The following is a 12,976-nucleotide window of genomic DNA, read 5'->3' as shown; positions in this document are numbered from 1 at the left end:
GCATCATGGGAGAAACGCGTCTCCTCTGCCTGAAATGACGCGCTGTACGACTCCAGCGCAGTAACAGATTGTTGTCCAGACGCAGCCGCGATTCATTTTCGAATTATTTTACCAACAATGGCCAATACAGAGAATGTAACACACGAAGATCAGAGCAAGTATCAGTGTGCGAACGTGTGGCTCCAGAGTGAGTCAAAATTGGGGGTGCGTACCCCTGTTCAGGACCTACACGCACAGAGACGACCCGGTGTTCCCCGTGATCACACAGCAACCAACATTTGTTATTTTAGGCTTTAATTAACCAAATAATTTCATGGCAATAGGCAATCGCCTATTCAATTGATACAACTTAAAAAAGTCCCTGCTTCTGGCCTAGTGTGAGAGAAATACAGTCGGACTAGATCCAAACCAGAGTCCCGAACCAGCGGGGGCAGCTCCGGTTCAGTCCGGGCTCAGAGGAGCTGGAGCGGGGAGCCTCGACCTGAGGAAGCGCTTTCCCCGGGAAGAACCAAATGCGCGGAGGACGGACGCTCAGAACAACATATAACAAACCAAACTGGACTCACGCTTCTGTCCGGATGCTGCACCACCTCGGAACCAGCCGCGGTTCTTGAGCGCGGAGGACAGGAGCAGCGCGCCCGGACCTGTAGTCCACAGCGCATTCTTGCTTTCTCCCGCACAGAACCAGCGCGCAGACGACGGAACGTACCCGCTCAGACCCAGTCATTGCGCACTGGTCTTGCTCGCCACCGTTTGGAACCAGCACATGGAGGATGAAGCCTCCGGACCATCTGACCAACGAACTTGTAGGACGACAGAAGACCAAGGACCAGACCCCAGCCCCGTCCTGAGGAGCTGCGCGCTACTGTGAGCGCTGTTGGCTGCTGCTGTTACCCGAACTCTGGGCTGATGCGATGAGTTTGTACAAAGTTCTACATGTTGCTGTTTTATAAGTTCATGGTGATAATTTGAGATGAGGACGGCCCGTGGTATTAACAGGAACATCGGTATTGATAATTGGAGGTATCTCTGTTTTCCCTGGAAGCAGAGACACGTGAATCGAACCAGTTTTGGTTCGTTTGCCGGTGTGAACGCGGATAATAACAATTTTATTGCCTGGTGCGGACCAACTAATCGAACTAGCGGTGTGAAAACGACCTAAAACAGGTCTAAAACCAGGACTAAAACAGGTCTAAACCAGGAATGACCTAGGACTAAAACCAGGTCTAAACTAGATCTAAACCAGATCTAAAACAGGTCTAAACCAGGACTAAAACAGGACTAAACTAGAGCTAAACCAGGACTAAAACCAGGTCTAAACCAGATCTAAACCAGGTCTAAAACAGGTCTAAAACCAGGACTAAAACAGGTCTAAACCAGGAATGACCTAGGACTAAAACCAGGTCTAAACTAGATCTAAACCAGATCTAAAACAGGTCTAAACCAGGACTAAAACAGGACTAAACTAGCTAAAAGCTAAACCAGATCTAAACCAGGTCTAAAACAGGTCTAAAACCAGGACTAAAACGGGTCTAAACCAGGACTGAACTAGATCTAAACCAGGAATGACCTAGGACTAAAACCAGGTCTAAACTAGATCTAAACTAGATTTAAACCAGATCTAAAACAGGTCTAAATCAGGACTAAACCAGGACTAAAACAGGTCTAAACCAGATCTAAACCAGGACTAAACTAGAGCTAAACCAGGACTAAAACCAGGTCTAAACTAGATCTAAACCAGGTCTAAAACAGGTCTAAAACCAGGACTAAAACAGGTCTAAACCAGAACTAAAACAGGTCTAAACCAGAACTGAACTAGGACTAAAACCAGGTCTAAACTAGATCTAAACCAGGACTAAAATCAGGTCTAAAACCAGGTCTAAAATAGATCAAAACTAGATCTAAACCAGATCTAACCCACATCTAAAACAGGTCTAAAACCAGGACTAAACCACGACTAAAACCAGGTCTAAACCAGGTCTAAACTAGATCTAAACCAGATCGTAAACAGGTCTAAAAACTAGGACTAAACCAGGACTAAACCAGGTCTAAACCAGGACTGAACTTGGACCAAAACCAGGTCTAAACTAGATCTAAACTGTATCTAAACCAGGACTAAAATCAGGTCTAAACTAGATCCAAACCAGGACTAAATCAGGTCTAAACCAGGACTACATCGGGTCTGAACCAGGTCTAAACCATGTCTAAACCAGGACTAAATCAGGTCGAAACCAGGTTGAAACCAGAACTAAACCAGGTCGAAACCAAGTCTTAACCAGGTCTAAACCCGGACTAAACCAGAACTACACCAGGAACAGTAAAAATACATGTTTTTGCAGTAGTTTGGAGAAATCAAGACAGCAGTAGTAGTATAAAAACAAGATATATTTGTTTAATACTGTGGAACATAGCAGTAGTAGTAGTTATAAGTTTAAACCTCATAATTAGGACTTTAAAACTCATAATTCTGACTTTCTGTGAGGCTTTCATTTTTTATTTACTGGTGGAAATGGGCTTCCATAATTTAGGCCTTTATTGTCCATTAGAATTCAGAATTCCTGGGAAAGATTGCTATATGTGGCATATAAATGTATGTTTTTGTTAGTATTTAGGACATTTTTCCTCTGATGAGCTGAACAATTTGGGAAGATTTTTTTATTTTTTTTTTGTTTTTATTTTTTGACCACCTTTGCAATTGTGACTAGATTTGTGATTTATGTTTTAATAAAAGGGTTCTGTTCAAAGTTCACATTTTAAACAAGAGAACTGACAAAAAAAAGTTGAAAATTAGGGTTGGGTGATATATCAGTTCCAGTATTGGTATTGGCCGATACCGATATATGTATAACTATATTACAAAACAGACATATAGTCATATAAATCCAGAAATCAACTTTATATACAAAAGGCTGTGAGGAAAACAGTGCAAAGATGATTTGATGATTGACAGAACAGAGGAGCCAAATATTGTAATGTAATAGTAATGCTTTTTAAAAATAATGTTACTCAAGTAGAAGTACAAAGTAGTCGTAGGAATTAAAGTAAGAGTGAAAAAGTATTTTGGACAAGCACTACTGGACTAAGAGTACAGAACAAATCTGAACAATAGCACATAATATCTGATTTATCATTTGAATTGAACTGAATTTGGAACACAAAACATAAGATGAAGAACATGATGTGATATTTTCAAAGGACAGACACAGAAATGACAAAAACTAAAGCACATGTGAACGAGTGGTGTATACGAACAGCTTTATGAATTTAAACTTGACAGATTCTCAGAAATAAAGTCAACATGACAGCTATTACAAATAATAATAATTATAATAAAAAAACACTATATTAAACACTAGATTAAAAAAATCTGGCAGTTATTATTTTGATTAATTCTCCAACACCAACACGTTTTCTGATTACAAATAAAGCTGTTTTCAGTTTACTTACTTGGTAAAATAAATAAAGTCACGTTTGAACAGTAAGGCAGCATTTGTAGCAGTTATAAAATAGACTTTAGAAAAGTATAAACTTTCCATCCCCTAACTGAACACTTGTGTCAAAGATCTTGTAGCTGTGAACAAAGCCAGACTGAAGTTAATTCCTGTTACTAATTATTATTTATAGGAGTGGGACATTAACGTGTTAATTGTGATTAATTAGGCAAGGCAAGTTTATTTGTACAGCATCATTCGTACACACAATAATTCAAAGTGCTTTACAGAATAAGAAATACATTAAAATCACAATACAAACAAATCAAAACATAAATAATCATCATAAAATTAAAAAGAGAGAAAAAAAAAAAACATTAAATGAGAGAGAAGAGTGCAGAATGAAAAATGAAACCCTTTCAGTCAGACGCAGTTAAACAGAAGTGTTCTGAGTTTGAGTCGAGTCTGTCTCACATGTTCAGACTGTTCCAGGTTTTAGCTGCATGAATCTGAAACTCTGACTCCCCGTGTTTAGTCCTGACTCTGGGCACTAGCAATTAATGAATTAACTACAAAGAAAATAATGCATTCAAAATATGAACGCATTTGATCGCGGTTTGTCAACCAACGCGGAACGTTTCTCAGTTCACCAAATCCTGGTACGGCACTTATACTGACGCACACACTTCCGACAACAACAACAATGGCGCAGGAACATGAGCAGGAAAGTGTCTGTGTCTGTTTTATTTTTTATTTTTTATTTAATATGTTCAGGGACAGGGACATCGAAGACACACAAAAACACAGAACTAACACAGAGGACACCTGGGCTGATATGCAGTCACTTACACAAGAGAGAGAGAGAGAGAAAAACAAGACAAGACCACGGAACCAAGTCTACTTAACCAAATCTTAAAACAGTATCACATTTTCTGTTAGGTATTTCCTACACATATTGTATGTTTTAATAGCTTTTTTGTTTTTGACCTGTTTTACTGTTTGGGAATATTGTTGTATTTGGTTATTATAAAGGGGCTCTTTTTTTTTTTTTTTTCTACAGTATGGGGGGTGGTTTGCAAATGATCATACAGGGGAGCAGAAGGAATGAAACTAAAACTAAACAACAAAGAAAGAAATATAATCAAATCAAAATAATATCAGAAATTAAATAAAACTATACTATATTTTTATAGATATTGTAAGTTTTAACAGCTTTTTTGTTCTGGACCTGTTTTATCGTTTGAAAGTATTGTTGGATTACGATATTATATTGATGAATATTTGGTTTATTTTGAGCCAAAGTTAGTCGTTAGTTGAAATTCATATTTGCTGAATATAAAAAAGGAAAAATAGCGGGAGAATGAGAGTTCACTTCGTCTTTTATTTGAATTTATCCTACCAGTGTTTTTTTCAGTGCACATACTGTCCAGATGATGGCACCAAAGAGCCTGTGTTCTCTGTCACGTCCTCTATCAGTGAATAAAGACTGTGTGCGCGGAGAGTCCAGTCATCTTTTGGTTCAAGTGACTCAGAAGTGAATATGTCTGGTAGAGGAAAGGGAGGAAAAGGTCTGGGGAAAGGAGGCGCCAAGCGTCACCGTAAAGTTCTCCGTGATAACATCCAGGGCATTACCAAGCCCGCTATCCGCCGTCTGGCTCGTCGCGGCGGTGTCAAGCGTATCTCCGGTCTGATCTACGAGGAGACTCGCGGTGTGCTCAAGGTTTTCCTGGAGAACGTGATCCGTGATGCCGTCACGTACACCGAGCACGCCAAGAGGAAGACCGTGACCGCCATGGACGTGGTGTACGCCCTGAAGAGACAGGGCCGCACTCTGTACGGCTTCGGAGGTTAAACTCTACTTCTCTTGGTGACTCACAACGGCTCTTTTCAGGGCCACACAACTCTTGTAAGAGCATGTTCTATTACTGTACTGGTCCTACAACTGTAATACAACTTCCGTTAGACGTCTGTGGTACAGGCCGTACTTAAACGTGCAGAAGACTAGAAAATTACGCTGGCTACGAAAATTCTCATGAGTACCCTTGAGCGTTGTTTTTTTTGGGGTAACTATTAGTTGCACTTGTCAGTTAACATTCTGAAACAAAATGGAAGCTCCACAAAAAAAACATTTCACGCAAGTAGCATCTTTTTAATAAAACTATTAAAGTGTGACTCCCCTTTAAAATACGCATGGTTGCACCGATTTCGTGCATACAATTCTCTGAAGTTTGCGCCAGGATTCCTTCAATAAAATATTTGGTGTTGCCTTATTTGGAAGTTTTTTTTTCTGCATGAAACATGGATTGTGAAGAGGAGCGTAGAGACTGCTGTGAGTTTAGTGAAATTCAGAGGTTGGAGTTATTGCGCTGACGTCCCGTGTCAGCATTATTTGTCCTAAAGAGCAAAGGAACGTTGGATTTATACTCCGTTCCCTGTGAAGCGCTGAAGCTACAAATGTCAGAGCTTTCAGTGAAATTGGGGCATGTTTTATTGTGGACAGTGGAGACTGACTTAACTCCGTCACATTTAGTTAAAGGCAAAAATAACTTGAGGAGGACTGGGCATCTCGAGAACAAAACAGGGGATGGGTGCTTTTAGTCCGTTTCCCTCCAAAAATCACTGAAGACCGCACAGCCCCTCCCATAAACCCCCTGCACATCCTGCGCGCGCTCGGGCTTCACCAATCAGAGCGCAGCGAGGCCCAGATAAAAGCAGCGGCCGCGCTCCCGTTTCCTCAGTGTCCTGATTCCGATCAGAAAAATGCCTGAACCCGCCAAGGCTGCGCCCAAGAAGGGCTCCAAGAAAGCCGTGACCAAGACCGCCGGGAAAGGCGGTAAGAAGAAGAGAAAGACCAGGAAGGAGAGCTACGCCATCTACGTGTACAAGGTGCTCAAGCAGGTCCACCCCGACACCGGCATCTCCTCCAAGGCCATGAGCATCATGAACTCTTTCGTCAACGACATCTTTGAGCGCATCGGCGGAGAGGCCTCCCGCCTGGCGCACTACAACAAGCGCTCCACCATCACCTCCAGGGAGATCCAGACCGCCGTGCGTCTCCTGCTGCCCGGAGAGCTGGCCAAGCACGCCGTGTCCGAGGGCACCAAGGCCGTCACCAAGTACACCAGCTCCAAGTAAACTGCTCCACCACAATATACACACACAACGGCTCTTTTAAGAGCCACACATTCTACTAAAGGGCTTTTCTGTTTCATCTCTGCTTTTCTTTGTCTATCACATAAGTCCTGTGTGTTTCTGTAAACGTTTGTAACTCTACTATTGCATTTGGTCATCTATACATTTATCTGTTAAACTGCTCACAATCTCAGGATTGCAGTTAATAAAATAGAAGGTAATTTTAAAATCCTTAGCACTATCAAATTTGAAATGACTATTTTACTTGATTAAACCAGCAGGTCCCGTTGATTTGTAGAATATTTTGAGACCTGACCAAAGCAGCAGCTAAACAAAAATCATAATTATAAAAACATGTATCCCAAGAAACAGACTTCTCTGTCACTGTGCTTCACAATTTTCATGAAGTTACCAAGTGACACCATGGATATCTGTCTATACCTTATTCCCACTGATGGAAGAATACATGTGTTATGAAGGCAGGGCGGTAATATCGCGTAAGTCAGAGTGCAGTACCAAGCCTGTTTTGTAAGCAGATAAAAAGTTGACAGTGTTTTCATTATTGATTTGTGCATCATCAAGTCACGTTATTTGGATCTTTTGTCACGCTTCAGTCAGCCTTACGTATGTGTTTGGGGATTATGTTTTCTACTGAGCAGTTGGGATTAATGAGGATATTTTATTGTCTGAGTGATCGTGTCTCTGAACAATTAGTATTACTCAAGTTTGAAACAATGACAGTCATTTTAGCCTATTTGGACATTTAATGTAGCCCATTTCTTTTTTTCTTTTCAGTATTCAATTGAACCAGCAATACTGGAACAAAATGGTCAAGAAAATAATTACAAAAAGATTAGAAATGATACAAGACATGTCTTAACATTTAAACATTTCTAATGACAATGGTGGGCCTGTGTTTTTGTAGTGTGTTCAGTCCGGGTACAGGAGGAGACGCAGCAGCAGATCAGGTGCAGTGTTCAGTCTGTTTCTGTGCTTTGTCTTAATTTTTGTGAACACAGAAAATCTCATGTGTCAGAACTGTATATTGCAGACCTACATGCAGATCGTGACAAAATGACCAAAAAAAAAAACTCTTCGGGAAACAGTGAGTTACTGAATACAAAATGCATTAAAATGTTTTTTGTATAATCCAATCTGAGTCCTGTATCCTGCATACTTAGTACTATATTGAGTTGCATATCAGTTACACATATAAATAATAATATAATACAGTAATATAAATAGTGCAAAGAAGCAGCATAGCATTAAAGACAGCTTTATAGTCAATTGTTATATGTTTTTATCACTGACTGGAGAACTGTATTCTGAATGCCACCAAGAAGTTGCTGTACCAGATTACAGGCACTCATAATTAGTATTCTGAATATTTATTTCACAACACTGATCCCAAGACCGAGCTGCATAGGAAAAGGTGGATTTCCCCAGCTCAATGGAAACACACAGTGGAAAGTAACTGTGGGAAGGAGATGCTAAATACTTGATCTGAGGTTAAGGTGCCCTGGGAGTTTTCTCAAATATGACTTTGTAAATAAACATGAACCATAGACTATATATATAAACAGACATAGCTCTTCCAGTTCCTACTGACCCTGTCTCAAATATTGTGGCCCCCTCTCTATAACTGCTGCTGTGATCCTCGTCAGGTCTTAAAATGTTTGTATTAACCCGCTCTATATGATCTTGGTGTTTCCATTTCACTATTTTGTCTGTAAAAAAAATCATATTCATATTATAGAGCAGGGGTGTCAAACATACGGCCCGGGGTCCAAATCCGGCCCTTCAAGACCTTTAATCTGGCTCTCAGATGATTTTCTACTAGAATATTTGAATGATATTTTCTATTAAAATATAATTTTCAGCGGTGCTTAGCACAGCAGTGTCTCCAGCGTCTCTGTACGTGGCCCCTCCCACCACAGCAGCACAAATGAAGACTTGTCTCTTTCCAAACGCTCTTAAAGGACGATCGTTTTGACTGTTGACCGTGACACCCTCATCAGAAAAATGTCCAACATGAGAAAAGTGAAGCCGAGTGCAGGATTTTACAACAAAAATTGACTTATTCCTATTTACATACAAGTTAAAGTTAAAACATTGTGTTGAAATTACTTCTTTTTTTTTTTTTAAGTTTCAGGTTGTTCATAATATTATAATATTTTGTGAAAGAAAGATTTCATCAATTAAAAAATATATATTTCTGCAATAGATTTGAGTTTCTCTGCACAAATATTTGAACTTATTGCTATTTTTGGGGTTTATATGCCATGAGATTTTGATGAAAGTAGGTTGGATACGACCCCCAGACCAAAATGAGTTTGACACCCCTGTTATAGAGCAATCTATAGCAAAGGAGAAATTCCAAAGGAGATGGTAATATTCTGAGCTTTTCATCACTATTTAGAAAAAATACCATCCTAACTGTGAGTTGAGTTTTCCATAAAGTTTTCAAAGCAATCCCTCCAACATGACTTCATTTCTTTCAAAGTACACTTCAGTATTCAAATGTGAGGATATACTTACCTCTTCTGAAGGTAAAAGGGTTTAAGGTAATAGATTCTAAATATAACAATATACTCAATGTGGTCAAAGGTGAGACAAATCATTTATAATGACTTTAATAGAACTTCTTTTAGGGACATGCCCAATGAAAACCTCCTCTAAAGAGTTACCGCTTTCTCCTGACATAAAGGAGACTCATTTCATAAAAAAATATCTATGGACTTGTTTCATAAAAGAAGATTTAAATTTGAGGTTAAAATTTGTATTTTTTTGCTGTTCAGATGAAGAATCTTTGGGTCGTCTTTGGGTTTGCCCTCACTCCCAATTTTCTGGTCACATGTCAGAAACTCTTACCCTGATTCATCAGTTGGTTTCACTTCATAGAAACCATCTGACCTCTCATCATTAGAACTGGTTTGCTCAATGGTAGGAGGCTACTTTTTTCATATTTTTTAATTTAACCAATCGCTGCTATTTGGTTGTGACATATCTAATGCGCCGCTAACGGGGTTAACTGGTATATTAAGCTTTTTCCAAATCCTGTAGGAAGGTCAATAACGTTGTTCCCCTTGATAAAATTCACCAAACATTCTCTTTGTTTCGACTTTAAATCCTCGATCTTGGGAGTCATTGCCAACACAGAATGTCTGGCTCTTCATTGATTGGCTGGTGCCCAGACTCACGCTTCTGGGTTTTTTGTGAACCGTCTAGTGTATTCCGATTCTTTACCTAGTTGCTGGAGAGAAATTAAATTGAGCGGAGGCACTAGGAGGCACCAGCCTGGCTAAGAAGCTATATCTGAAAATGAGAATTCCCACATTCAAGATTTCTCACATTTTGTTTTATGGACAATTTGCATTTTACCACAAAATATGAGTGAATATTGTTTTGCTTTTGGTGAAATAATAATATCCATTGTAGCAAATGGAGAGGGAATAAGCCCCCATTTTCTTATTTTATTAAATAATTTTGAGTTGTTTAGGTTTAAGACTATTCTGATATATCCTGGTTTTAGTCCTGTGTAGTCCTGATTTAGTCTTCTTTTAGATCTACTTTAGTTCTGATTTATGTCTTCAATTTAGAGTTAAGTTATATTGGCTCCATTTTTAGTTTAAGTTGGTTAAGTTTTGGTTAAATTGTACTTCAATGGAAAGTTGGAAGACAGCTAGACCTCCAACCTGATTTCAACATTTGATGGTCCATGTAATAATTGCACTTTTGTCATTTTGTGTTGTCATGTATTTATGTATGAATTTATTTAGTCATTATTTTATGACGCTACTCCCCATAGCATGTTCTTACATGTCGACACCTCTGCGAGAGTTTGGCTGTTTTATTCATTGAACACAAACCTACAAAAAAAAAAAAAAAAGCAATACAAAATGATGCAGCTACCCCAGAAGTGCTGGAGGTCAGACGTCATGAAAGTGAAAATCACGTGCTTAAACAAGTGTGCGCTCTAGTGCCACCGACTGAACTGATCAAATGACATGTCCAAACTTTATAATGCCACAGATAGATAATTTACTCATCCAAAAGGAGGAATTCAGGTGTCCATTATGGCCTTCAGTCTGCGCCTCTGGATTGAGAGAGTCCTAATCACAGAGCTGGACTTCTACACCAGCTTCTGCACAACACACACCATAAGAGTAACAGTGTAATTCTGTATGTTGTTTCCCTCTCAAAAACAGACCTGGAGTTGTGTTTTGTTTCATTCACGCATGTTTGGTCTGTCTCCAAAGCTCATAATGCTATGTTCCACCCTGTGATGTCATGTAGTGGTAATTTTCAGGTTAAGATAAATTTTACTTTAGATTGGAATTTCCAGGTCTGAAATCATCCAAATGATAGTGAAAGTGTATGGAGTGTAAAAACACAATGGAGCTCTTTCTGTATCACCACTCAACACCGTTTTTATTTGATTTCTTTTCTAAATCTACCTGATCAGTTCAAAGTATGTATAGCACTCTCTTTCCTGACTCACTGCTCCTACAGGCTGTACACACACTGAACAATAAACAGGCCTTGTGAGGAGTGTGGCAGCCCCAAGCTCACAACATATAAACATGTGGAAGGATTACTGCAGTGATTCTCAACCACTGTGCCGCAGCACACTAGTGTGCCGTGAGAGATCGTCAGGTGTGCCGTGAGAAATTATCCAATATCATTTTAAAAAAAATAAACATTTATTAATTATTACCTGCAAATATTATGTCATTGTCGAGTGTCCGTGCTGTAGTATGTAGTATATAATGACTGGCAGAGTGATCTAATATTCGTCCGTGTGGCGACAGGCAGTTAATTGCCTCGTTCCTTTAAATCAGTGGTGTTCAATACGTCGATCCCGATCTACCAGTCGATCGCCCAGGTCGTGTGGGTAGATCGCCGTGTCTCGCCTCAGACTCACGTTTGGACTCGGTCTTGTCTCTCACTCAAGGTCTGACACTCAACAAGTGCGATCATATTTCATTAAGGCCGCTGCTGTTGGTAATAAACTTGTACAGGTGTGCCAGAGCGTGTGGGGCATCTCAGTGCAGCCTGTGCGCTCATTTGAAACCCGCGGAGACTCTACGGCACATCACAAACACACACGCTCCCTATGCACGGCTCGTCTGCGACAGCGTGTGCCCTCGTGTACCAGCGTGCATCACAGGGCAGATTAAACTTCCTAAACATCCTACCTGTCCATCTGCCTCACGTCAGCACGCCGCCCCTCGCCTTTTCACGCTCTCGCTCCTTCCTGCGTACAGCGAACACAAGCCCCTCCCACAGTGCACTGATTAGAAGAGCAAGACCAAACGTGAAGCAAAAACCAGTCTAAATTTGTGTTCCAGTGTTGGCACAAGCAGGTCTACAGCATAGAGCAGATCTACAGAACAGACCTACTGCCACATTTGGCTGAAGTTTGTCTAACAAAAGTGCACAAATGCATCTGTGTTTGTCACGATGTGCGTTTGGTTTGGTAAACGTGCAGAGGCTGGTAAATATCTGCAATATCTGCAAAACCAGAAAAGAATGAAACTCCAGTTTGGAACTTTAAAAAACAGGTTTAAAAATTTTCCTTCACTTTTTTCACAGTTTTGTGTAAAGTGCCAGAGGAAGTTCTCTTAAAGAAGGGGTTCTCAAACTGTGGATGAGGGTCCAAAAAAGGGGCACAGAGTGTTTCAGTGCAGTTTGTTTGGCTTTGTATTAGGTAGATCTTTATGACTTGGTCATTTTGTAAGTAGCTCGTATGCTGAAAAAGTGTGAGCACCCCTGCTTTAAAAGAATTAGTAACGCATGTGCATGGTGACAGTCATGGAAAAGTTTTTAAAATGGACAAATGCGAACTCCGAAATGGGCCCTGGACAAGATTCTGACCCAGAAGAAGAGCTTTTCAAGCTTAACTGTTATAAAAACTAAAAACAGAGAGAGACTGAGAGCTGTTGATGAAGAACTTCATGTGTGTCTTTCTTCTATTCCTGCCAGGATATCAGCTTTGTGTTCATCTAAACAGGCGCAGGTCTCACACTCAGTAAGTAGAAATTAATGTAGAAATTATATTAAATATACTATATAGTGTCATTTTTGTAACATTTTGGTTAGTGGTGTGCCGCAAGATTTTTCCAATGTAAAAAACGTGCCGTGGCTCAAAAAAGGTTGAGAAACACTGGATTACTGTGCACCAGTCTGTTGCACACGCATCATGCCTGTTTCAGATGGGGCTCAGAAAACTCTGGACACCTTTGTTCCAAATAACATAATAATGGGGTTATGTTAGTTGCTGGATTTTAGATGACATCACATATGCAGCAGCTAAAGTGTAGGTCTTTGTTTTAATATAGTGAGGTCTCAGGAGTACTCTACTTGTGAATTTATCTTAAATATTCCATTTAACATGTATACATTTCAGTTCT

General features: G+C 39.9%; 2 protein-coding genes across 2 annotated transcripts; both read left to right on the top strand.

Moving 5' to 3' along the window:
- Nucleotides 1–4,280: 4,280 nt before the first annotated feature.
- Nucleotides 4,281–5,486, top strand: LOC110163907 (histone H4). Its single transcript, XM_055150209.1, has one exon. It carries the CDS (start codon nt 4,972–4,974, stop codon nt 5,281–5,283), a length of 312 nt encoding a protein of 103 aa, XP_055006184.1. The 5' UTR covers nt 4,281–4,971; the 3' UTR covers nt 5,284–5,486.
- LOC129407849 (histone H2B 1/2-like) lies at nt 5,487–7,505 on the top strand. Its single transcript, XM_055150204.1, has one exon. It carries the CDS (start codon nt 6,192–6,194, stop codon nt 6,564–6,566), a length of 375 nt encoding a protein of 124 aa, XP_055006179.1. The 5' UTR covers nt 5,487–6,191; the 3' UTR covers nt 6,567–7,505.
- Nucleotides 7,506–12,976: the final 5,471 nt, after the last annotated feature.

Source organism: Boleophthalmus pectinirostris, unplaced genomic scaffold (genome assembly GCF_026225935.1).
Source record: "Boleophthalmus pectinirostris isolate CB_2022bp ecotype Guang Dong unplaced genomic scaffold, ASM2622593v1 HiC_scaffold_14, whole genome shotgun sequence".
In the NCBI taxonomy this organism is placed as follows: domain Eukaryota; kingdom Metazoa; phylum Chordata; class Actinopteri; order Gobiiformes; family Gobiidae; genus Boleophthalmus; species Boleophthalmus pectinirostris.
The sequence above is the reverse complement of the archived record's forward strand: the minus strand, read 5'-3'. Positions and strand labels throughout refer to the sequence as shown.

What these genes read in the sequence shown, in the direction of transcription:
- LOC110163907 (XM_055150209.1), top strand. Translation starts at nt 4,972, where the DNA reads ATGTCTGGTAGAGGAAAGGGAGGAAAAGGTCTGGGGAAAGGAGGCGCC.
- LOC129407849 (XM_055150204.1), top strand. Translation starts at nt 6,192, where the DNA reads ATGCCTGAACCCGCCAAGGCTGCGCCCAAGAAGGGCTCCAAGAAAGCC.